General features: G+C 41.5%; 1 protein-coding gene across 1 annotated transcript; it reads left to right on the top strand.

Moving 5' to 3' along the window:
• Positions 1-315: 315 nt before the first annotated feature.
• LOC149289073 (acyl-CoA dehydrogenase family member 10-like) lies at positions 316-20,297 on the top strand. The gene is made up of 21 exons (XM_089491001.1): positions 316-325; positions 2,201-2,392; positions 2,960-3,108; positions 3,530-3,724; positions 4,784-4,942; positions 5,428-5,584; positions 6,063-6,204; positions 7,418-7,486; positions 7,599-7,780; positions 8,596-8,746; positions 9,590-9,735; positions 10,854-11,027; positions 11,123-11,526; positions 11,767-11,907; positions 12,183-12,320; positions 12,943-13,033; positions 13,578-13,736; positions 14,227-14,399; positions 18,538-18,681; positions 19,409-19,486; positions 20,163-20,297. Exons 1-21 carry the CDS (start codon positions 316-318, stop codon positions 20,295-20,297), a joined length of 3,189 nt encoding a protein of 1,062 aa, XP_089347127.1.
• Positions 20,298-25,039: the final 4,742 nt, after the last annotated feature.

Consider the following 25,039-nt stretch of genomic DNA (forward strand, 5'->3'; position numbering starts at 1 on the left):
GTCTCTTTAATGTGGAAGACGTAAGGGCAGAAGGTATTTTATCTGGGTTAACTCCGGCTTGCTCCTCTCCATTTCCGATGAGCCCTTACTGGATTACCCAGCTTTAGTCCAATTATTATTTCCACTAGAGCCAATTTTTGGGGGTACACATATACAGTGGCGTGTTCAGGTTGGGTGCAGTGCCCCAGCTGCCCCTCACCACCTTCCTCTGCCGCCCCTGTCCGCTTGGTGATTGGCCAGCATGTCGTTTCTTGCTAACGATTAAAAGTGCTCCCATTAACACTCGTTACATCCCTGCCTGGAGCCTTCCGGGGGATGACTGGGGGTAACTAATCCATGTCGCAGGAGATGTATTTGGGGGACACATCTTCTGCATAGCAAAGAGCCATTGAGATTTATAATCTTATACAGAGGTTGAAAGGGATCATAGAGATTGATAATTCCATAAAGAGGTTGAAAGGGATGATAGAGATTGATAATTTTATACAGAGGTTGAGAGGTATCATATAGATTGATAATCTTATACAGAGGTTGAGAGGTATCATATAGATTGATAATCTTATACAGAGGTTGAGAGGTATCATATAGATTGATAATCTTATACAGAGGTTGAGAGGTATCATATAGATTGATAATCTTATACAGAGGTTGAGAGGTATCATATAGATTGATAATCTTATACAGAGGTTGAAAGGGATCATAGAGATTGATAATTCCATAAAGAGGTTAAAAGGGATGATAGAGATTGATAATCTTATACAGAGGTTGAGAGGTATCATATAGATTGATAATTCCATACAGAGGTTGAAAGGGATGATAGAGATTCATAATTCCATACAGAGGTTTAAAGGGATCATAGAGGATGAAAATTCATTATTTACAGTTCATCAAATTGGATTATGTTTTCTTTTATAAAATTGTATGGGACATACATAATACTGGATAAAGGGCCAGACAAGCAGGACAAGAAATTTTATATATATATATAATAATAATTTCCATAATTTGTCAGAATATGGCTATATATTTACATCACTTGTATTGTCACATGATATCCATTTAGTTTGCATCCATAATGCTTACCATTTCTTCAAACCGGTTAAGCAAATCATTTTTCAGAAGCACCCAGACGTGTCTTGTTAGTAAATGGAACCTTGTGAGTTTTCCCTATTATAAATATTAATCAGTAAGGTATTATTTGATTTGTTTAAGGAAATAACTGCCTTAAAATGTACATGGGATAATTTGACACCTTTTGGAAAGAAGGTTTAATAAACACATTCTAGTTATATCCATGCTTAGACTGCATTGTCACCAAAGTTTAATACAAAGAGTGTCTTTTAACTGTTTAACAGCTTTCACAGTAAATGCTTTATCGCATTAGCAAAAGTAAATTTGATGATCTAAATATATTCTTTCTACCTTTTGCGGAGTGTTTTTACAGAGTGTTGACTTGCTCTTTTTATACATCTACACACCATTCTCATAATTGATACAATAATCAGCATAATAATAACTACCCGTAGCAATTGGTTTTGATTGCGGCAAATTATAATAGAGAACAATAACGTAGCAGAGAATGTAGCTAACGCTGCTTTGAAATCACATCCACTTACTTCTTTTTTCTTTCGTTTAGGACAGTCCCAGGACTGATTTTAGGCGAGATAGACTTTTTTTGGTACATATTATCTGTGTTTATTTTAATAGGTACTAATAAAAGTTAAGTCTTATGTACAGGATTCTAGATGTTTTGTTTGCACAGTTTATATATTGCACTGGCTACAGGTCAGTGCAGGTAGGAGACACTTACCGGTATATATTTGCCATGGGTCGATAAGTGATTCAGTATCTAATGGCCTTTCAGCAGGGGCATGCTAAGGCAGATGCCACTAATGCACAGCACCATGCACCCTGTAAAGCGTATAACGTGACTCCCTTAGTAGTAAAGCAGCAGCTAGCTGTGTAAATATGTACTGTTAATGTATGATGTTGGTGTGTGTGTATGGTGTTTGAGAGCATGTAATGCAGAAGAGATCCCCAAGGGTAATGTTGAGCCAGTCTCAATATGTTTGAACTTTGTGCATTTAAAAGTAATACATGTAGTTTCTGGGTTTTGTTTTTTGTTTTTTTTAGCATTTTCACAGATGGTATTTATTTTTTGGCCATTAATGTGTGATTTACGCTTTCTTTTTTTGTGTAGGTGACACAATGTTGATCTCTAGGCTTCTATCGTCATACTCCTATTCAGCTAAAGCAGCTCTGGTATGCAGACAGGTACTTTTTCAGCAGCGGGGTTCAATAAGATGGAGCCATGCTGCAAGCTATGCATACAAGGCTGTTATTTTTGATATGGGAGGTGTCCTCCTTCCTTCCCCCTACAAACTGTCAGAAGGTAAGTATATGATAATCAAAAGACATTCCAAGTATAGTTACCCCCTGCAACGATTATATAGACTTAAATCAGTGTTTTATGCTTTCAATATTACTTACTCCTGGCTGTCCGTCAGCTATCTCAATGATTGTAGAAGGCAGGCATGGACTGGACAAATTTCTAGCAGACTGTTGCCAGTTGGCAGGGGTCACTTACCTTACTGCTGCTCGTAGAAAATTGAGAAAGGTTTTACATACCTGCAAACTGTCCCCTAGCCAAGAGTAGAGGTCTATGTGCTTTTCTGTTGAGCCGCATACTGAATACTATTTGGAGATGTACAATGTTCTGGAACTACCTTATGATTGTACGTAATACATGTCTTGAAAGGATCTGCCACTAAATAAAACATTTGAAAATGACTGCCACTAATTACAAGGTTAAGAAACCAGCCTGCTTGGTTGAAATATGCATTATCTACTTGGCCGTCTGATAATGCTTTAGGAAGGTACTTATATGATATTGAAATGACTTGCTGTTTTAGTGTTGCCGTTGCGTGTGTCCACTAAAATTATATTATGTTGACTTCAGAATGGGAAATCCGTAACAAAGTTCCTATCGGCACCATAAAGGAAGCCATTCGATCAGGAGGTGACTCTGGGCCCTGGATGAAATACATGAGGGGAGAGTTGTCAGCCCAGAATTTTGTAGAGGAATTTGGCAGACAATGCTCAAACATTGTAAGTTCACAAATGTATTATAATATGAGGGTTGATTTGCTTAGGTGTTTAATCTGAACAATTTAATTGTACAGAGCAGGTCATCATCATCTTCTGTAAGGACAAGTTACCTGGCCCTACATAGTTACCTGGCCCTACATATCATGTGGTCAAATTAGCGAGATGGTAGTTAAGAAATGTCAATTTAAATAAATATTATGCAGACGCTCAACTGTTTTTGTATAATCTGATAAAGGGGGCTTTATTTATTTATGTTCTATAATATAAACAGCAAGCATGTTTAACCTCTCTTCCTGGTAAATAGTTAAAAGTATAATAGAAAAGGACAATCCAACATTTTATTCTTCAGTACCTCTATATAATGTTGTTTATTATATTTTAACACTGTGATATGTGGATTTCTTCCTTGTTGTTTACTTAGACTGGATCCCCGGTTCCGATTCACAGTTTTCTTAGAGAGCTGACTAGTAACTTTATGGTCGAGCAGCTGCCATGTATGACTGAGGCCATCCAGTGCATCAGAGCAGAAGGACTCAAGACTGCAGTTTTAAGCAACAACTTCTTTCTACACAGTGGGGAAGCTTTTTTGCCTTTAGACCGCTCTCAGTTTGATGTGGTATGTGAGAAATGGTTTAATGGCTTAAATCTCCAAAGAGAAAGAGATGCAGGATTTTGGAAGAGCAGTTGTCTCTGGTACAGGATAATACTTTATTAAAGGTGACGGGTAGGGGATAAAGAGTGTAAAAGGCCGATATACCATTGGGTTATGGGTGGACGGTTACAAATTACCTTTTAATGATAATAATAATGATGATGATGACCAAATTATTGGTATTCCCATAGTCCCATCTCATTTAAGGCTTTAGAGAGATGCAAAACATTGTACCATAAAACACTGGGTCTTATTTATAAAGGCAAAGTCCTAAAATGTGTGGAAATAAACATGGAAATTGATGGAACCTTCTTGCTGGTTATTCAACAATTTGACTCAGAATTGCTTTTTATAATATTATTATTATTAATAGCCTATTAAATACACAATTGGTTTTTTTTCTTGTGTTATATGGTGTTAGCTTCTATATTATGTTATATTATGTATTATTTGTGTTTGTTCTATTGGTATTCTAGCAATCATCCTTTTATCTTGCTGGCAATTGTACCAAGGCCTAGTATTATAGCCACGGTTACGGTAGTAGGAAAAAATCTTTCTAGTAGTCACCCATTATGCCCAGTGGACAAAGAAAGTATAGGAATAATAGGAGTAGTACAATATTATTAATGGAAGTTCTGAGTAGGTAGAAGGAAGAGAAAACAGTTTTATAGGTACTTTAAAAGAAGACAAAAAAGAAAACAGACATAAGAGATAAGATGATAAGTGGATAGCTTCACATCACTATTGATGCAAGCTGGGGGACAGAATATATTTATATTATAAATAAAATGTTAATTTGTGTCTATGTATGTATGTATATATATATATATATATAACAATTGTGGGGCAGTGAATCGGAAGCAATCTGAAGGAACATGTACTATTTTCATTGTGATTGCTCTATTTTTACCACTCGTATCCAGAACTGCACTTCGTTTCGATACGATTCCACAGGTTGAATGGCTTAAACTTGTGTTACATTGTGCCCTATGCTTGAATCATTTCTTCTTTGTGTTATTGTAGATTGTTGAGTCTTGCATAGAAGGTGTGTGTAAACCAGACCCACGGATATATCATCTTTGTTTGGGAAGGCTAGGCGTTCGGCCACAAGAGTCAATCTTTCTTGATGACATTGGACAAAACTTAAAAACTGCAGCACAGATTGGACTAAACACAATAAAAGTAGGTATATTTTATTAATTCAATATGCATTGTTGACTATAACATTTTGTCTATGTGTATATATTACTACAAATACAGATTTTATCCGTTAAAGCTATATTTTGGCTAGCTTGAGTTTCTTATTATTATAGAACCAAGAACCGATGTCGCAGTTCTTAGGTAAAGGAAAGCATCTCCCCTCCACCTATAAAAGAACCGTGATGTATCTATGTGGCGGAGAGCGCCATGTTGGATAATTTTCCTCAAAATGCTTTTCTTTGGAATGTGAGAATTTATCCCCAAGGCACTGGTATATTACCCAGCTTTTGTCAGTCAGTGGCACTAATGATGACAATAATGGCTTATTCTGTGGTCATGAAACACTTTAATGTAGAGGAAGAGAGTATGTGGAAAATGATTTCCTTTTTAAGTTTTATTTATTTATTAATCTAGTTATGTTAGCTGTTTTATTAGTTACTCAATTTTATTTTATTTTCACAATGCAGGTCAACAATGCAGAAGAAGCACTTCAGCTTTTAGAAAACCAATTGGGATTCACCTTAAAAAACTTTGTTCCAAACACACGTTCAGTGAGAAAAACAATGGAAATTCCAAGAGATTTGTTAAAGTTGTATCTAAAAAATGTTTTTGGTGAATCATCAGGTACTTACATGATGAACATATGATTAATAATAAGTAGAAATAAACTAAGGAAAACTATTTTCAGGTATGACAAGGATTTGCAGTGTTAAAGATCTGATGACATTTAGAGGTTATTTACAGAGAGATGTAATGTAGGCTGTTAACAAATCGAATGGAGTACTCAATTTGTACTAAAAGTGATCTAGTGTTCTCATTTTACATCAGCCCTGGATGCCACTAGCTCTCAGCAAGTAATAATTGTCAGCACCTTCTACTGTGTGTGTGTTTGCTGTTGTAGAAGTGACAAAATTGAAGTGACAAAGAACTTGCCCATGTAAGAAAAAAGTAACATGGTTTATTATAGCATTAAATATTTATGTTTACGGATATTTCAGTATTCCCAGGTAGTGCTCCCCAACTCATTCAGAGGTAATCATATGAAAACGAAAAGGCTTATTTGCAAAGACTAAAGGGTATTGTTTTGTGTGAAATTTTGCAGATACCCTAATTGTCCGTCAGTTCAGTCATGGACAGTCTAACCCTACTTACTATGTGAAATTTAATGAAAGGCAACTAGTGCTTCGCAAGAAACCTCCAGGGAAACTCCTGCCTGCGGCTCATGCTGTGGAGAGAGAATACAGGTAAGTGATTTACTGACCATACATAACGTCTTCCTTTTACTTATAGAATATTTAGCAGGATAATTGCTCTAAAATTATTATTATCAAAGCTATTGATAATGAAGCAAAATATTCATTTCATGATGTGTGACATCATCAGCTCAGTTCAATGTATAAATAAATTACAGCAGACCACAATCTTGAATCTGATGCCTTGGGAAAAATGAGCAATACTGCCCTATTAATCAGTCAATGTCATCTTGTCATTTTATGCAAGTAATTGGTGATAAAGTTAAAAATGAGTTGAGTTTTTTTATTGGTGTCTCTTTGTAAAGATAAAAAAATAGGTAGTTCTCCAATTCTGAGTAGCAACAGAAATCACTGACTGTTTGTAAGCCTATTTCAATCTCTGCTAAACATTTGGAATGTCATTACATGCGCCCTTTGCGTGTTTTGCAGCCAGGGCCGTGTTAAGAAGTGGGCACATGCCCAGGGCCCACCATAGCCGGCACTTACACGGGTCCCGGTGGGTCCATGGCACCCAGGTGGCACTTTGATAATTTCCCATCCCAAGGCATGTTCTTTTGGGATAGATTTGTGGAGGAAGAGAAATGTGTCTCCACCTCTATTTCTTTGCGAATCAGCATTATAATAGCCTCACAAAAAGAGAGAGCCATGGGGACAGCCTCACCCCAGTTCCTACATTTGGGGGAGAGGTTTTGCACGGAAGCTCTGCCCTTTGAGAACAGTTTTGGACCGGCCCGGACAGTCCACCACAATGTGCCAGTGTGGCACCTCGCCTGATGAGCTGACAACTCCCCCCAAACATAGTGGGGTCACATGGTTAAGAGCGAGACAGCTCACAGCTGGATGAAAAGCTTTGGGTGAGGGGTGAGTGAGGGAATGAGGAAGAGGGTAGGGTAGGGAGTATGCCACAGCCGCCCCTTCCACACTACATCCTTATTCCAAGCACTGGGGGTAAACTATGGAATGTTAATGTCCCGGTTGGTGAGATCAATGATCTCCCTTGTAACTTTCCCATTAAGCAGTGCCGCTGCATTGGGCCTGTACACTCAGTATGGTGATTGCCACGTAACAGGGAGCCAAAGGGGCTGCTGGCCAGAGTATCAGATATCAGGATCATTTATAATTTCTAAATTGCTCTAAAAAGTGAATTTTTGGAAGGAAAGTATGGAAACAACATACCAAATAAGCTCATATTCTGTATTTGTAGGATAATGAAGGCTCTTGGTGAAGCTGGTATTCCTGTACCAAAGGTATATAACCTCTGTGAAGATTCCAGGTAAACTCTTGAAACCTGATTGCACGGTCGAGTGAAACTTGTGAAATAAACCTTATTATCTCCTATCTCTCCTAAATGATGAAAAATGTATTTTTTTTTAAATCCCTGTTAGCGTAATCGGCACACCTTTTTACCTCATGGAATATTTCTCCGGACGCATCTTTAAAGACCCTGCCCTACCGGGAATGGAAGCAGCAGAACGCAGAGCCATCTATTCAGCAATGAACAAAGTATTGTGTAAAATTCACAGTGTGGACATCAAGGCAGCTGGACTGGAAGATTATGGGAAACACGGTAACGTCCGAATTTGAAGGGTATAATGCCGAGGCTGTAATAAACTGGATCATTTTCATATGTTAATGAATATAACTCTATATAATAATGCAGCATCAAAAACAGAGTTTTTTGTAAGTTCTGTTACAAGTAACTACTTAAAGGGGAAGTCCTTTACAAAAATGTTTTTTCTGCTTTAGCATTAAATCGAGTACTGTATACAGTAATGTGGGTTACCAGCAACAAAACCCTGGTTTTATCTTCTTTTGTTCCAATAATCTTCCTTTATATGCAGACCTGGAGGCTTCCTCTGTTTTAGGTGATACTTTGGGTGACTTTCCCTGCACAGACACCACACTGAGCTGATTGTTTGTGGTAATGCCAATAAAGCCCATTCCCCACAGACTTTCATTAATCAGTGTCCAGTTGGGTGATTAAGACTGAGACATTCTATTGTTTACCGCAAGCAGTATGATAAGGAGCCAAAATGTTCGGCTAGAAGATTGAGCCAAGATAAGAGAGCTAGAATGCATACAAATGCCTAATAGAAAAAGAGAGAAAACCCCCAAACCACCCAAAAATACTAGTAATATTTTTGGTGGGAGCGATCCTTTTTCCATACACTTCTAAAGTAATTGTGTTCCAATTCTGGATGGCAGCAAACTTAATACTGTACTAGCACTATTCTATTGTTTACTTTCATATATATCTCTTAATACCCTATGTAACGAACATTTTTTTTCTCATTGAAAGAATGGTCACACAAATGCAAAAGTGAATTAAGTGTAGCCTTCCTGAGACTTGATTTTTTTTTCATATTGCCTGTTATAAATTAGGTGCTTACATTCAACGCCAAGTGCAAATATGGACCAAGCAATACAGATCTAGTGAAACAGATACTATCCCGGACATGGAGAGGCTCATTGAATGGCTACCGCAGCATCTCCCTAAAGACCAGAAGACTGCAGTTGTACATGGAGACTTTAGGTAATTACAGGACTGCTTAAATGCACAGTGAAGAATGATTTCTTACCTTTACAGCTTCAAGTATTACTAAACCTGCTTCAATTTAGTGTATGAATTTAAATGGTCTTTATCTACAGTTTAATGTATGCATTATGTTTATCATTAATATGTCTTTATACTTTCTGATGTCTGAGCGGGGTATATGTTTTCTGTCACAGTTATACTCTTCAACGTTTGAAGCAGCTTTTAGACCTGTCTTACAGGCACTAAAAATGCATTTTCGCTATGTGTAAATGAATGCTGTGTCAGCCCCTGCTCATTCTAGCACTGGGGGCATCTACAATGAAATCAAAATCATTAAGGAAGGACTAGAGGCTCAGTTTGACATGAAACCTTGTTCTAATGTTTTAATGTTTAGTTTATTTAGAAGTTCTATGATGACCTCTGGGAAATGCCTGGTTTAAAAGTATATTTATAGAAACATAGAATTGTATGGCAGATAAGAACCATTCAGTGCATCTAGTCTGTCTGTTTTTCCTGATATAAGACATTTAGGCTTATACAAGTATCAAGACTTTACAGGATATTTTACAATAGAAGAACAGTTTCACCCACTCATCACTCATCATACACTATGCATTTTAAATCTCTTGAAGTACTGGATATCTTTGTTCACAAGAGATATCTGCCTTTTGCCTACATGGCCTTACAATGGGAGTCCTCTTAACTAGGGGGGAGCTGTGTGCTTTCTCGGACTTGTGTGGGCACAACATGTATACCTGTTATTTATATGTTGTTGTGAATCCTGAGATTTAGGCAGATTGTTCTGTTATGCATTTGATTTTGTTTCTTTATGGAATATAGGTTGGACAATTTGATTTTTCACCCTGACACACTTGATGTGATTGGTATTTTGGATTGGGAATTGTCTACACTAGGAGACCCGATTTCAGATGTGGCTTATAATTGTCTGGCTCACTATCTCCCTCCTGATCTTCCTATTCAGAAAGGTACGAACAGGGTTTAGCATGCATTACCATGAAAAAAGTGTAAAGATGATAAGGACCTTACCTGGTCCATAGTACAGGAAAAGGAACTATATGTAGGAATGGCCACAAACTACGGTCACTCACTGATAGTGACCAAGATAGATGGGCCAGTACTGGTGAACAAGGGCAGAATGCAGAACACCGGAAACCAGGTGCAGGGCAGCCGTAATTTGGGTTCATGTGTAGACGTGCATAGGATACAGGGCAAACCTCAGCATCAGAGCTGGAGTATAATTCAGGAACAAATTCAAACAAGCCAGGGTATCCCAAAAACAAGGTCAAATCAAGCCAGGAGGTTGTAGTTAGACAGTAGAGGGGCTAACCAATTACGAAAAGTCCAATAAACAGGTGGATTTCCGCTCCTGTTAACCCCTGTGATGCTGCGTAGATAATGGGAGCTGAAATCCGTAGGTTCGCCGTCAGGAGTTAAAGACCCTTAACTCTTGGAGCGAGGAGACAGGCCAAGTTCCCCGTCAGGAGTTAAAGGGCCATGCAAGTGACTTTATTGGTTGCCTGCAGGGGCCTCCTCTGGCATTAACCAATCTGCTCCAAGAGTCCCTTTTTAATGAATTTTACGTTTCTAAATTTTTTCTAAAGAAAATAAATACATGGTGGGATTACAAATGGTACAAAATACCTCACAAATGACATCTATATCTCATTTTTTAACTTTAGTAATTAAAGAATGCACGCAATAGAATGCTCTTGAGTCTGGACAAAATTGACTCAAATATGCATTTTAATAAAATGATTGGAGTGTTCCTTTAACCTTGTCTCGCAAAACAAACCCAAATAATGCTTGTTTATTAAAACAAGCATATTCAACTGAAAAAATAGGTTGAAATGTAACTTATATTGGAATAAGTGACAATAAAAAGGTGAAACAGAGGCAGGAATGCGTGCTTTAAAATGAATGGTGCTTTCCTCCATGTACAGTTGGGTTCACCTAAAAGACCTCGGCTACCAGTGTATTTAGAAATAATGCTTACTCATCATTTACTCTCACATCCACCCTGTTCTGTCAATTATTTAACAGTTTGTTCTAAGTTTGCCAGCTACCTTTACTTATTTATTTTTAGGACTTAAACAATGTGACCTGAAAGAGCTGGGGATTCCAAGTGCTGAGGAATATTTTGAGGAGTATTGTAATAACATGGGAATCCCAAGGATCCCAAACTGGAACTTCTATATGGCCTTCTCTTTTTTCAGAATTGCAGCAATCCTGCAAGGCGTATACAGTCGTTCACTTACAGGTATAAAAACCAAGCTTTGATCTATCACTGCATGCTCTTTTAGAGAAGAATTTGCAATACACCCTTCTGTTTGTTTCATATTTCTATCTCTCCAGGGCAGGCTAGTTCTGCAAGTGCAGAAGCTGGAGGAAAACTGGCAAAATCAATGGCCAGCATTGCTTGGGATTTTGCTACGAAGGAAGGTTTTCGATTGTTCAAATCCCTTCCAGGAACCAATTCAGAAACATCAAAGAGATCTTACGGCACCTGGTGTAGAATCTTTCCGTTAAGCCAGCCACACAGCAGAGCCATGGTCACACAGTCTAATTCTTCTTTACACTCTTCTTCAAAGGGTCTTCTGATTATTTCTCCTGATGGGCTTTCCGGTGAAGCGCAGAAGCTTTATTATCAATTAAAAGAGTTTATAGAAGTTAATATTTATCCTGCTGAACAAGAACTGAGAAACTACCAGTTCTCGGAAAAGAGATGGACACCTCACCCACTTGTAGAGGAGCTTAAGGTATAGTGTAACATGTACATTTATCAAATAAAGACTAACATGTCACCCCGGTCTTGGTTTGTTGTGTTGATTACACTTGTGCGGTTGTGTGAGCTATCACTGGAAGAAATGTCATCTTTTCATCATTCATTTAAAGCAATGTAAGTTCATTTGTAAATGTATGACCTTGGTATGGTTACAAGATGTCACTGTTACAAGATGTTTTTTATTGCATTCACCTTGTATGTATGTCTTTTACAGCAAAAGGCGAAGTCACTAGGGCTGTGGAATCTGTTCCTGCCTTTGGAAAGTGATCCTGAGGGCAAATATGGTGCCAGGCTAACAAACATGGAATATGCTCACTTGTGTGAGCTAATGGGTACCTCTCTGTATGCACCAGAGGTAGGTAATATCAATATGTGTGCAGTTCCCTCGATTCACCAAGGGTGGGTGTCATCAGTGAGTTTAGACAATATCATATAATAACCAGGTCCTGTCCAGGAAAAACACCCGCAGAAAAACGTTAATTTCTTTAATTTGTATTTTGTCTGAAAATAAGTTTCATGTAGGTATTTACTAGTATTCAAACAACCTTTCTTTTCTGAAACATATATCCAATTTGTTTACAATCCAGTTCTTTCCCGTGACATTCATTTACCTGGTCATTTTTTTTCCAGATCTTTAATTGCTCAGCTCCTGACACAGGGAATATGGAAGTGTTGGTCCGCTATGGAACAGAGGAGCAGAAAGAACGTTGGCTGAAACCCCTGCTAGAAGGAGAGATCCGCTCATGTTTTGCCATGACTGAACCAAAGGTAATGCTTTAAATGAAAAGAATATCAGTTCAAAGCTTATTACATAAGTTATGGTGGGTAAAAGGTGATGGAAACCCTTCCACTTAAATTTAAGGGGTAGTAGAAGTATTATTAAACACTCATCTACAGACACCAGACAAGCCAGAAGGCTTGTTTTTCCCTCAGAAATCTCATGATGCTTTGACAACCACAAGGGATTCTGGGTAGGCACATGCAAATAAGGTTAACAATTATCACCTTTGCCTCTATATCCACTTTATACATGGATCCCTTGAAAGTAATTGCCCGCTGTACAAGACAGCCTTTAGACAAAACTCGGGAAGAGGTACAATAGCCAGATCACCACTCATGGACAGCTGTTTCGTCCTTCATGGGAGTAATTGTTAACCTTATTTGCATGCGCCTACCCAGAATCCCTTGTGGTTGTCAAAGCATCATGAGATTTCTGAGGGAAAAACAAGCCTTCTGGCTTGTCTGGTGTCTGTAGATGAGTGTTTAATAATACTTCTACTACCGGTTCAAAGCTTGAAAGATGTTTCTGATGCATAGCGGCACCATTTAGTTAGTCAGGTGAGAGCTGGTAAGCTTGATATCCAAGCTCATGGTTACTGTGTGCTTTCAGGTTGCCTCTTCAGATGCCACCAATATTGAATCTTCAATCAAAGAAGAGAAAGATTCATACATTATAAATGGTCATAAGTGGTGGACATCAGGTAGGATTTCTTTCCCTTTAGGTATACTCATACTATATATTTATTTCAATTTTTCTCGTTATGCCCCTGTTTTAATGAATGAAATACACACAAACCAACACATTTACAGGCTCCTTGTGTTAATCATATTAAATATGTTTGCATGTGTGTGGTTTTTTTTATTGTGGGAGCTTCCTATGGTTGTAAGGAATGTATATTTTATTTGTCTGGCCAAAAAAATCATAAATAGTAACTTTCTAATTTATTTACATGTTGCGTGTGAGTACTCCACTACCCATGATTCTCTGCTAAATGAAAAGGTAATTCCCTGAACTTGAAACCTCTTGGAGGTTGGAACACAGCACTAAATGTGTCACTCAGATGTAGGCACATAAATATTGATGCTGCTAATATCAGTCGTCCTTATGCAGCCATGGTTTGGGGCAGAATGCAGTGCAAAAGCCTCATGTTTATTAAGACCCTACCTACGCATTGCAATCTACAGGCAATACAGTGGGAGATCCCTTTAATAAAATGTACCATTTAGTGCTGCCCTCTTTTCCAGGTGCTCTAGATCCCCATTGTAAAATCTGTATCTTCATGGGAAAGACAAACCCAGATGCCCCTCGTCATAAACAGCAAACAATGATTCTGGTTCCAATGGACAGCCCTGGGATAACCGTCTTAAGGCCACTCACTGTCTATGGTTTGGAGGATGCTCCAGGTGAGTACATGTGCCTAGCATCCTTCTCCAAAAATCCTTTCAATAAAAGCCTGGTGAGTGCAACCGACCTGAGGTGTTACGCCATGGTCAAGTGACTTTGCGTTTAATTTATCAGTAAAGGTAGTGAAAACCTGAATTTGTATATGTAATTTGTCAGAAAATCATAAATTGCATTCAAGTATGTGAGAAATAAAACAGTAGTGTATGTATCGGACAGTCTTTTACGGTCTCTCGTAGTGTCCATTGAATCAGCAGCCTCATAATCCTAGTTCACCAGACTGAGACTATTGCCTGCTTTTTATGCTTATTTTTTGCTGTATGCCTTTACATATCTGCTATAAAACAGAGCAAACTTTTTCTTCTTGCATCAAGTAGAGCTTGGCTTTTTCCACTGACTTCATACTAAGCTGTTTGGACCACGATTAGTATGAATTTGCTATGTTTTAAATTAACTGTAGTTCAAGTTTCATTAATTGATTCTGTCCCACAGCTGGACACGGAGAAATCCTATTTGAAAATGTGCGAGTTCCAAAAGAAAATATATTGTTGGGATGTGGCAGAGGATTTGAAATTGCTCAGGGCAGACTTGGCCCTGGGAGAATACACCATTGCATGAGGCTTATTGGAAATGCAGAGAGATCTTTAACTCTCATGAAGCAAAGAGTAAGTACTTGAACCTTATGCATAAAAACATTATTTTACACTGTAAATAAACCACCAGGTCTGTTTTCCATTTAATTTTGGTTGGGGATCCATTTAAGGTCGCTTACATTTGCAACATCTTTATTTTACTCTAAAAGAGATAAAACAAAAGGAAGAATTAGATCTGCAATATCTAAGCCGAAGTGCAGAAGACAAATTTCAGCAACCAGCTACTAATGGAAATAATAATGTATTTTAATTTTGAACACCACAACAAAAGAAAAATTATGTGAGATCTAAACTAGTTGTGTAGACCAAGCAGAGCACCCTTTTGTTACTTTGCTGGTGGCCTCCAGAGTTTCATGTCAGGCAATCTAGTGCAAACTCCACTTCCTGGTTATTACTGTATTTGCTCGATTATAAGACGACCCTGATTATAAGACGACCCCCCAAAATCTGAATATTAATTTATGAAAAAAGAAAAAGCCTGAATATAAGACGACCCTATATGCCACTGTGCCCCATGATATGCCTTTTAACCCTCTAAATGCCACTGTGCCCCATGATATGCCTTTTGACCCCCTATGTGCCACTCTGCCTCCAGAATTGCCTTATACCCCTATATGCCACTCTGGCATTTAGAGGGTTAAAAGGCATATCATGGGGCACAGTGGCATATAGGGGGTATAAGGCATTCAGGAGGCAGAGTGGCATTAAGGGGGTTAAAAAGCATTTCACAGAGCACTCTGCCTCCAGAAATGCCTTATGCCCCCCATTTAACACTCCCTCCCCCTCCCTCCTCCAAACTTACCGGAGCTTCATAGTCCCCGGTGCGTAGTCCGGGCAGTGTGTAGAACTCTACGCGATTCGCGTAGACAACGTCCGCTGCAGCCGGGAGGAGCGGTTAGCAGCGTCCATCGCGTCCATCGCGCAGACCTTCCCCGGCTGTCAGAGATCACGGGGAACTCTGATCTCTGACAGCCGGGGAAGGTCTGCGCGATGTACGCAGACAACCCCCGCCGCCAACCGCACCTCCTCCCGGCTGCAGCGGAAGTTGTGTACGCGAATCGCGTAGAGCTCTACACGCTGCCCGGACTATGCACCGGGGACTCAGAAGTACCGGGAAGTTGGGGGGGGGGGAGACAAGAGGATCCAGGTCCCCTGCATCGCTGCGGGGGATCTGGATCTTAGTCTCATAGTCACACCTAGTTGAGGTCTGATTATAAGTCGAGGGGTATTTTTCAGAGCATTTGCTCTGGAAAAAACCTTGTCTTATAATCGAGCAAATACGGTATTTTTGCCTCATTGCACCATATTAGAGGAGGTTGTGCCTGTTTATTTTTTACAGGGATCAATCAAAGCAAACAGAACTCCTTTCATTTCCTAATGGTTGTTGCTCACCTCCAAGCTACCAATATCACTAGGTCTACTGTGCGTACAGTGGGGAAATGTGTCTGTCCCAATGTATTCTCCCCATGTAGCGGTATTATCCAAGCCTGCCTGTGCCACTGGCATATTAAGCTGCTGAACTGCTTAGCCATAAATGAAAAAAGGTGCAAAGAGCTTCTTAGAGGGATGTTCAGGGAGACCAGTGGACATAGGTACCACAACAGGGCAGTCCCTTTAACGTTAAAAGAGACCGGGAGAAATGTTGATGATGATAATTTCTCTACTATTTGCTCAACATAAAAGTTGAAGACATGTGTAAAACAAACTATGATTTGAGACCGAAGTATCAATTTACAAAGAAATGTGATCGTACTCCTAATTCCAGTTGGGCTCTGCGTGCCTCAGTAATAAACCTCTACAAACATTCTTCAAACAATGGCAAGGTAGATGTTTACTTACTGTGAAGCAATAGCATTTGGGAATATACCAGTTAACCATTGGTGGGTAATTGGAAAGGTTTCCTTTTTTCTCGAGCCTTTTTTGTTATGCAGCCTGTAATTCAGTTTTGGATACCAGGATTACCTTATTACACTAGGCTTAATTAACAGATGTTTAAAGGGAAGCGGTCGTCACAGCTTTTAAAATTATTTTATCGCATGGCCTATAGCTTGTGCTTTTTGTCTGGCGATGAGATTCATTGTTTTGAAGATATTTACTTCAGCTCTCGGATGCCCAGATCAATAAAGGTCAGCCTGAGGCAGATCCAGCACTAACTGATCTTCTCTGCTGAAGTAATTACCCTTCTTCCCCTGCAAAATCTCCCCTGCATCCGACTCATTGAGCAGCAGCACACCGGGGGCCTGATCACACCAAGAGGGCGATCTGCCCTGGCAGAGCCGGCCTTAGGCGTTGTGGCGCCCTGTGCGGACTACTCCTCTGGTGCCCCCCCTCACTACCCCCCCTCTCTGCCCCTTCAAACTACCCGCCCTCTCTGCCCCTTCAAACTACCCCTCCCCTCTGCCCCTTCAAACTACCCCCCCTGCCCATTCAAACTACCCCCCCTGCCCATTCAAACTACACCCCCCCGTCCCTTCAAACTACACCCCCCCTGTCCCTTCAAACTACACCCCCCCTCTGCCCCTTCAAACTACACCCCCCCTGCCCCTTCAAACTACACCCCCCTCCCTCTGCCCCTTCAAACTACACCCCCCCTCTGCCCCTTCAAACTACACCCCCCCCTGCCCCTTCAAACTACACCCCCCTCCCCCTGCCCATTCAAACTACACCCCCTGTCCCTTCAAACTACACCCCCCGTCCCTTCAAACTACACCCCCCTGTCCCTTCAAACTACACCCCCCCTGCCCCTTCAAACTACACCCCCCTCCCTCTGCCCCTTCAAACTACACCCCCCCTGTCCCTTCAAACTACACCCCCCCTCTGCCCCTTCAAACTACACCCCCCCTGCCCCTTCAAACTACACCCCCCTCCCTCTGCCCCTTCAAACTACACCCCCCTCTGCCCCTTCAAACTACACCCCCCTCCCTCTGCCCCTTCAAACTACACCCCCCTCCCTCTGCCCCTTCAAACTACACCCCCCCTCTGCCCCTTCAAACTACACCCCCCTCTGTCCCTTCAAACTACACCCCCCCCTCTGCCCCTTCAAACTACACCCCCCCTCTGCCCCTTCAAACTACACCCCCCCTCTGCCCCTTCAAACTATACCCCCCCTCTGCCCCTTCAAACTACACCCCCCCTCTGCCCCTTCAAACTACTCCCCCCCCCTCTGCCCCTTCAAACTACACCCCCCCCTCTGCCCCTTCAAACTACACCCCCCTCTGCCCCTTTAAACTACACCCCCCCTCTGCCCCTTCAAACTACACCCCCCCCTCTGCCCCTTCAAACTACACCCCCCCTCTGCCCCTTCAAACTACACCCCCCCCACTTACCTTGTTGCCGGAGTCCTGCGGTGAGAGCGGGAGGCATCCGTCTTCTCGCTCTGCCGCGGTGCCGGCATTTCATGTTGAGAGCCGGAATAGTCCGGCGCTCAACATGAGATGCCGGCACAGCGACGGAGTCACGGAGAGTAAGGGGCGCCGAGCGGTTGCCGAGAACTTCACGAGCAACCGCTCGGCGCCCCTGACCGGGACTTAGATTTAAGCATCGTTTTTTTTTTAAACTTTATTTAACATGAATGATGTTAAATAAAGTTTAAAAAAAAAACACAAAAAAAAAAAAACGATGCTTTAATCTAAGTCCCGGTCAGGCGCCCCTGCAACCATGACGCCCTGTGCGGTCGCACACCCCTAAGACCGGCCCTGTGCCCTGGGTTTTGCCCCCTCCAATGCCATATGAGGATCTCTAGTTTTGTTACACTATTCTACCATAAAAGAACGAGAGCAAAAAAAAAGCAGTAACATTGCCTACGTTGTGATGACTGTAGATGTTATCTGAAGCGTTCTTTCAGATAAAACTGACACATTAGACACATTGTTTATACATATGAAGAGCAAGGATTACAGAACTACAGAGACTACAAGGTGATTACTTAACTACAGTATGTATTTGGAATGTACGGTGTCCTACATATTCACAACCATGTGCTACAACTACTCCTAAGCACAACTGTATCCTCTAGAATTCATTACATATTTGTTAATTGTATTCCTCCTTATTTACTTACACACTGTAGAGTTGGGTTTGCTGAAACAATGGAGGGTAGAAATCATGCTATTAAGCCTCTTGAAGGTGTTAAGTTTTTATCTTTCTGTAGGTCAAATCCAGAATAGCCTTCGGCAAACCATTGGCAGAACGAGGCACGATTTTAGCAGACATTGCCAAATCCAGAGCAGAAATTGAACAAGCCAGGTTGTTGGTACTGAAAGCTGCCCATCTTATGGACACCGTGGGTAATAAGGTAAATCGTCCCGTTACTCTCATAGTTACATATTCTTAGCTTGTATTTTATAGCTAAGATAATTCACGCGTACGTGAATTTTTTTATAAGATTGATAGCAGGGGTGTTGGAAATGATTGTAGGCATTGGGCCATTAGGATGATTTTACCCCTGTACTTGAGGTAGGTAGTAGACTTTTAATGTTAAACACGATGCTGAACTGGTGCCGATCATAGTACCAGCCGACCCGGGCAGTTGATTCAGGCAGGGTAAGAGGGAATGGGAGGAGAAGTAGTGAGAGCGGGAGATCAAGAGAAGGACAGCTGTGAGAGATAAAAGAGAAAAGGGGATATCAAGAGAGGAAAAGGTGAAAATGGATATCAAAAGAGGGAAAGCTATGAGAGGGCATGTGAAAAGGGATATATCAAGAGAGGGAATATTGCGAGAAGGATTGAATTTGGATGTCTGTAGCAACTGAAAGTTATACAGTAAATGTCCTGCTGTAGAACATCTTCGACAATAAATGGACTGTCTCAACCATGATGCTCTGCAGAAAAAGTATTCCGACCTATTGGAATTTGTTTTAAAATGAGGGGGTTCTCTTGCCTGGGGTGCCATTTGGTATACGACTGGCCCTATTGCCAGCACAATGTACAGGTAAAGTTTTGGGGTTTTTTTGCATGTGCGAGGGGTCGATGTCAGAGGTATATCTGCTTTTGTGATCCGTCTGCCCTTTATTTTGATACAGGGAGCTGCTTTAGAAATTGCTTTGATTAAAATGGTTGCCCCAACCATGGCACAGCAAGTGGCTGACAGAGCAATCCAGGTAAGGGGAGCAGAAAAGTGTTTTAAATATACATCAAAAGGCTCAAGATTTTGAATAGCACAAGGGATGGTCATGGTTTACTATGGCACAGGGGTTTTTTAAGTTGTGTGTCTGGCAATGAAATAATTATTTCTCATTTGAATGTTAAAAGTGCTTATAATGTCCTCTTAAACAGCCACCTACTTAAAGCAAGGCGGCAAAATATGCCTTTAAACTGTGACTTTTTTTACTGTTCAATATACTTAAGAAGCACATGTAGTACAGTGTTTACACATTTAAGTAAGCAATATGTGTGTAGTTATTTACCCTGCAGCCTCAATAGTTTTGTATTCTTAAGATTTGCATGATTGGCCTCCTTGGTACTTTTTTTTTTTGTAATTTAAACTGTGCATGTTGAGTATTTTCCACTGAAAAAAAACTAAAGTATGGAGATAAATAGTGGAAGTGGTATTTTCTTGAATAAAGAAGGCATCTGAACATAAACCAAAAAGGGTTTTGTAAAACAAAAGTGAAATTGAATATATCTGAACTGGCTCGAGAAGCCGATGGGAAGCATTGTACAAATGCGCTGACATTGTGAAATACGCATACTCATAGACACACACATATATGATCTCACACCTACCGTGGATTGCCTTTACATCTTTCTTATAAACCTGTATGTTTTGTTTCTCAGTCATTTGGAGCTGCTGGTCTCAGCAATGACTTTCCTCTCGCTCAGTTTCACGCTTGGGCGAGGGCTCTACGTCTCGCAGATGGACCTGATGAAGTTCACAGAGCAACAGTGGCCAAAATTGAACTGAAACGTTAGGATGCATTTTTAGTTCGACAAAATGAGGAACTGGGAGTTATTCTTAATCGCAAAATTACAATGCAATTGTATCGCAACCAGCAGAAAAAAATATGGAAAATATGAAAATGAATTCACATTAATTCAGCAGTGCTTGGGATAACATGAATGGTTTTCATATATTATTTATGGTTAATCCTTTGATAATGTTTGATAATCCTTGGTTAGTCCTGTATTTATCATGGAAAAGTTTTTGTATTCTCAAGTCTCATTCTTGCATGCTGTCAAATTTAAACACAGCTTTGCTACATGGAAATAAATTATTTTTATTGTAAATGGTGTAGCCCGTATTCTTTCTGGATTCTGCAATCATCGCAAGTTTTGAATTCTATGAGATTTTTTTTATCAGTCATGGGTCTTGGTATATGTGTGGCTGTTTCCTGTAGTCCTGCATATTTTTTATCTTTCAAATTAGATTCTAATTCGACAACAGCCCATGATTCACAAGCATGTGCCATCTGCGTGCAGCTATGAACAATGGCCCAATGTCAGCATACGTGTGACTACTTAAAAGCAAGGAGGAAGAGAGAGAACAGCCAAAAAATGATAAGACAGAACAGAACAGCACAAAGAAAGAATAGCCACATGAGCACTAAGTAGCCATAGAAAAACAACCCCCATCGCAGTATGTTACATCAGTGAGATAGGACTGGTTAAACGCTGTAGCAAACAGGGCCAGCTCAGCCCTTCTTACAGAAGAACTTTACCAGGGCTGGCCCTTCATAATGCATAGGCAAGTCATTGTGTTCATACAGCAATTCTGAAACTTGCCTACTTGCCCACCCTCACTAAAATGGTATATTATTGAAAAGTGAAAATTGAATGTTGATTTTATGCTGGATTCTTGCAGGAAAAGCGCCAGCACTTCCCTAGTATTAAAAATTAGCAATTATTTATGTAGTCATTTTATTATTTAGGTTTTTGGGTTTTTTTGCACCATGAGAAAAAAAATATCGAATGAATTTACCATTTGAAAACATTTATGTAATCAGCCTTTTTTTCTGGTGGTCTGAAGCTAAAGGGAGTTATAGAATATGTGCCTGTATTATATGCTCCCTCTAGCTAGACCTTGCATGAGTCTGGGTCTCCATATTTCCCATATCACCAGCTCTTTTGTAGATACTTGTCAAGTTACTGTCATGAACATTTATTCAATGTAACAAATTAGGGCTGCAACTAACGATTATTTTAATAATCGATTAGTTGGCCGATTATTTTTTCGATTAATCGATTAATCGGATAAAAAAAAACAATATGCAAATTTTTTGTTTATTTAAAATAATTTAATGAACTGGATGTTAAAAAACAACTTAAAATTTACATTAACATTCTTATTTTGTTATGATGTAATAAAAAAACAATATTTTCAAAGTACAAAAACCCAAACACAATATTTATGAAACAAAATAACCCCAAACATTCTGAAAAGAGGTATACTGTTCAAGAAACTTTGCACCCGGCACTTTGCACCCGGCACTTTGCACCCAGCCCTGGCACTTTGCACCCAGCACTTTGCCCCACCCCTGGCACTTTGCACCCAGCACTTTGCCCCAGCCCTGGCACTTTGCACCCGGCACTTTGCACCCAGAACTTTGCACCCAGCACTTTGCACCCAGCCCTGGCACTTTGCACCCAGAACTTTGCACCCAGCCCTGGCACTTTGCACCCAGCCCTGGCACTTTGCACCCAGCACTTTGCACCCGGCACTTTGCACCCAGCACTTTGCACCCAGCCCTGGCACTTTGCACCCAGAACTTTGCACCCAGCCCTGGCACTTTGCACCCAGCCCTGGCACTTTGCACCCAGCACTTTGCACCCGGCACTTTGCACCCAGCACTTTGCACCCAGCCCTGGCACTTTGCACCCAGAACTTTGCACCCAGCCCTGGCACTTTGCACCCAGCCCTGGCACTTTGCACCCAGCCCTGGCACTTTGCACTGTGCCCCTGCACCCAGTCTCCAACTCTGCCCTGCACCCAGCCCTGCCCCCACATTCTGCCCTGCCCCCACACTCACACCCTGCACCCACACTCACACTCTGCCCTGCACCCAGTCTCCAACTCTGCCCTGCACCCCCACCCCCACTCTGCCCTGCACCCAGTCTCCTGCCCTGCCCCCACACTCACACCCTGCCCTGCATCCCCACCCTGCACTCAGTCTCCTACCCTGGCCTGCCCCCCCCCACCCCCACTCTGCCCTGCATCCCCTGAAACCCCACCCCCACCCCCGCGAATCGCTCTGTGCGAATGGAGCCACTCGCACAGAGCGAACCGCAACTAAAAGAAGGCGCGTGTAGCGGAAGCGGGGAACGCTCGCGGAGGTAAGTAAAAGGAGCCGAGTGCTCCAACAACGAATCGATCACTCGATTAATCGATTTTATCAATTCGTTGTTTCAGCCCTATAACAAATACAGAGTGTCACTAATAAAATGTTTGATTTTTGACAGGCTACTTCAATTGATTTAATGCTGACATAATCTGTACATCTCCCTAGTTCCTACTTTGTTCCGTTTACTCCACACAAACTGAGCTTGGCTCTGATTTAAGGGTCTTAGACCACCTTTGTGGTCCTCTGGTGCAATTATTTCATTTTCCTCCCTCATGTTGGCATTATTGCCACCTATCCTATCTTTCCCATTACCGGTGTCATTTCTCCGCTTTACACCTCCCCACCTGCACCTTACAAACTCTTACATGAGATCACCTTTGAACCTGCATGCATTCAGTGTATGTTTAGTGTCGTCTGCTTTAAGAGCAGCTTTACACTGTAAAGAGTGCCATGGAAACAAGTTACTCATACTAGATTCAACTCTTTGGAAGTCCGTATGTGATCGGCCTAAGCCAGGACTGTATAACTGCAGCCCCCAAGGACTGCCAGCAGGCCACAATTTTGGATATCCCAGCTGGAGCTAAAGCATTTCAATGAATAATTAAGCTTCTTGTTTTCAGGCAAAGATACAGTGTCTGTGGCTCTCAAGGACTATGACTGCTAGCACTATCAAAATTACTGGGGTAAGAAACTAGAATTAAGTTTATACAAAAATAAATTCAAATTGTGTTTTGTATGAACTTGATTCAGGTTTCTTGGCACAGTAATTTGGATTGCGCTAACACCTAGTTGTTTCAAAGAACATCTGAGTGTAGCTACTCCATACCTGGGGACTCTGTGGGGGAGGGGCTGGATTAGTAAGCGGCTCACGCACCCATGGATGGGGTTCACTATGTGAGTGGCAGGGTGTGACGGAGACCCATACTCGGACAGAGTAGCTCTGCCGTAGAAATCTTCCTTACCGTCAATGCTCCGTTGCTCTGGGGTTAATCCTCTGTAATTCACCCCCCCGAGAACTACTCGAGACTTAGTGTAGGGGTAAAACTCAGTTTATTGAGGACAGCACAGATATTTATACACAAACATGATAGGATTAGGGGTTTAATCCCATCAACTACCAGACAGCCCGACACCTCCATACAGTTCTATGGCCAGCAATGCCCACCGGACAAAGAGTCACTTATTTTGCGGTGATCCTGAGGGATCGGCGTCAATCCCGGGGTACCAATGGAGAACTCAGGGTCTGAAGATGTTATGGTACAAAATACGATGTGATCCGAAGTTGGGACCCTGAGCTCTGCCTCTGTAACCACAACCTAGTGTTGCCCACCACAAGCTTAATGCAACCTCAAAAGAGCGATGTGGTGGGACAAAGGGCGTCCATAGCTTCGCTGCACCAATTGTTGGCGGGCATCGCCGCGGTTCCTAAACCCTGTCCAATTCCGTGAATTTGTGGTTAGGTCCCGGTCAGGCGCATCGAGCGTTTCCTGGCTTTTAGAGCCCCCATTGCCGGCTAGTTCATGCCCCTCCTGATGAGCATACCTGGGAACTTCTGGGCTCCGGCTACCCGGATCCTTCCCTTGCGGGACGCTGACAGGACTGCACACTGATGTCAGAGGGCAGTCCCGCTGACGTCAGGGGCGTTCCAGCATTTAAATCAAAAACCCTGCTCCCGCGACCCGAAGGATTCGGATCTTGACCCGGAGAAGCAGCGCTCACCCGGCAATCGGGTCAAACCCGGAGAGTTCCCAGGTATGCTGATGAGCACAGGGTTACTTAGACATAAGAGCGGACTGGGCAAGCAGGTAAGGAGTCTCCCCAGGAATCCACCAGTGCTCCCTCCCAAACTCAAACATACCCCCGTGTGTCCTCAGCCTTAGAGTGCCAACACCTGCACAGATTCCCTGTACGGGTTTATTTAATAAAGTGCGCAGGAGAGTTTTCATGTGAGATCAAAACATTATGAAGGATCCACTTGCATGAGCTTCTGCTGCAGAGTCTAGCTTGGCTGGCCATCACCAAATTGAACCATGTATTGCCTATTCTTGCAAGAGACACTGTCCAGGGACGGCCCATCATAATGTATAATTACCGTAATTTATTCTGCTGAAACTACGACTCCCCTACAAACTCACACTTTTATTGGTAATCTACAAGCAGCTTGGAAAACAAGGAATATTATGGCCTAGTCATATTCATATTGTGGCCATAACAGTTGGCATGCCGTCGTGAGGTAAAAGGGGCCCTCTGGGCTCCTAAGAACCAAGGGCGTCAAAACATTTGCACTTTGTACAGCACCGTGGAACATTTTATTATTATTATCTTTTATTTATATAGCGCCAACAGTTTACGCAGCGCTTAATACAATACATAAAT

Source organism: Sceloporus occidentalis, unplaced genomic scaffold (genome assembly GCF_023333645.1).
Source record: "Sceloporus occidentalis isolate IW3139 unplaced genomic scaffold, rSceOcc1.0.p SCAF_48, whole genome shotgun sequence".
Lineage (NCBI taxonomy): Eukaryota > Metazoa > Chordata > Lepidosauria > Squamata > Phrynosomatidae > Sceloporus > Sceloporus occidentalis.

What these genes read in the sequence shown, in the direction of transcription:
- LOC149289073 (XM_089491001.1), top strand. An exon ending in TCATAAGTGGTGGACATCAG is followed by an intron (nt 13,034 to 13,577) that starts GTAGGATTTCTT and finishes CCTCTTTTCCAG; the next exon opens with GTGCTCTAGATCCCCATTGT. An exon ending in TAACTCTCATGAAGCAAAGA is followed by an intron (nt 14,400 to 18,537) that starts GTAAGTACTTGA and finishes ATCTTTCTGTAG; the next exon opens with GTCAAATCCAGAATAGCCTT.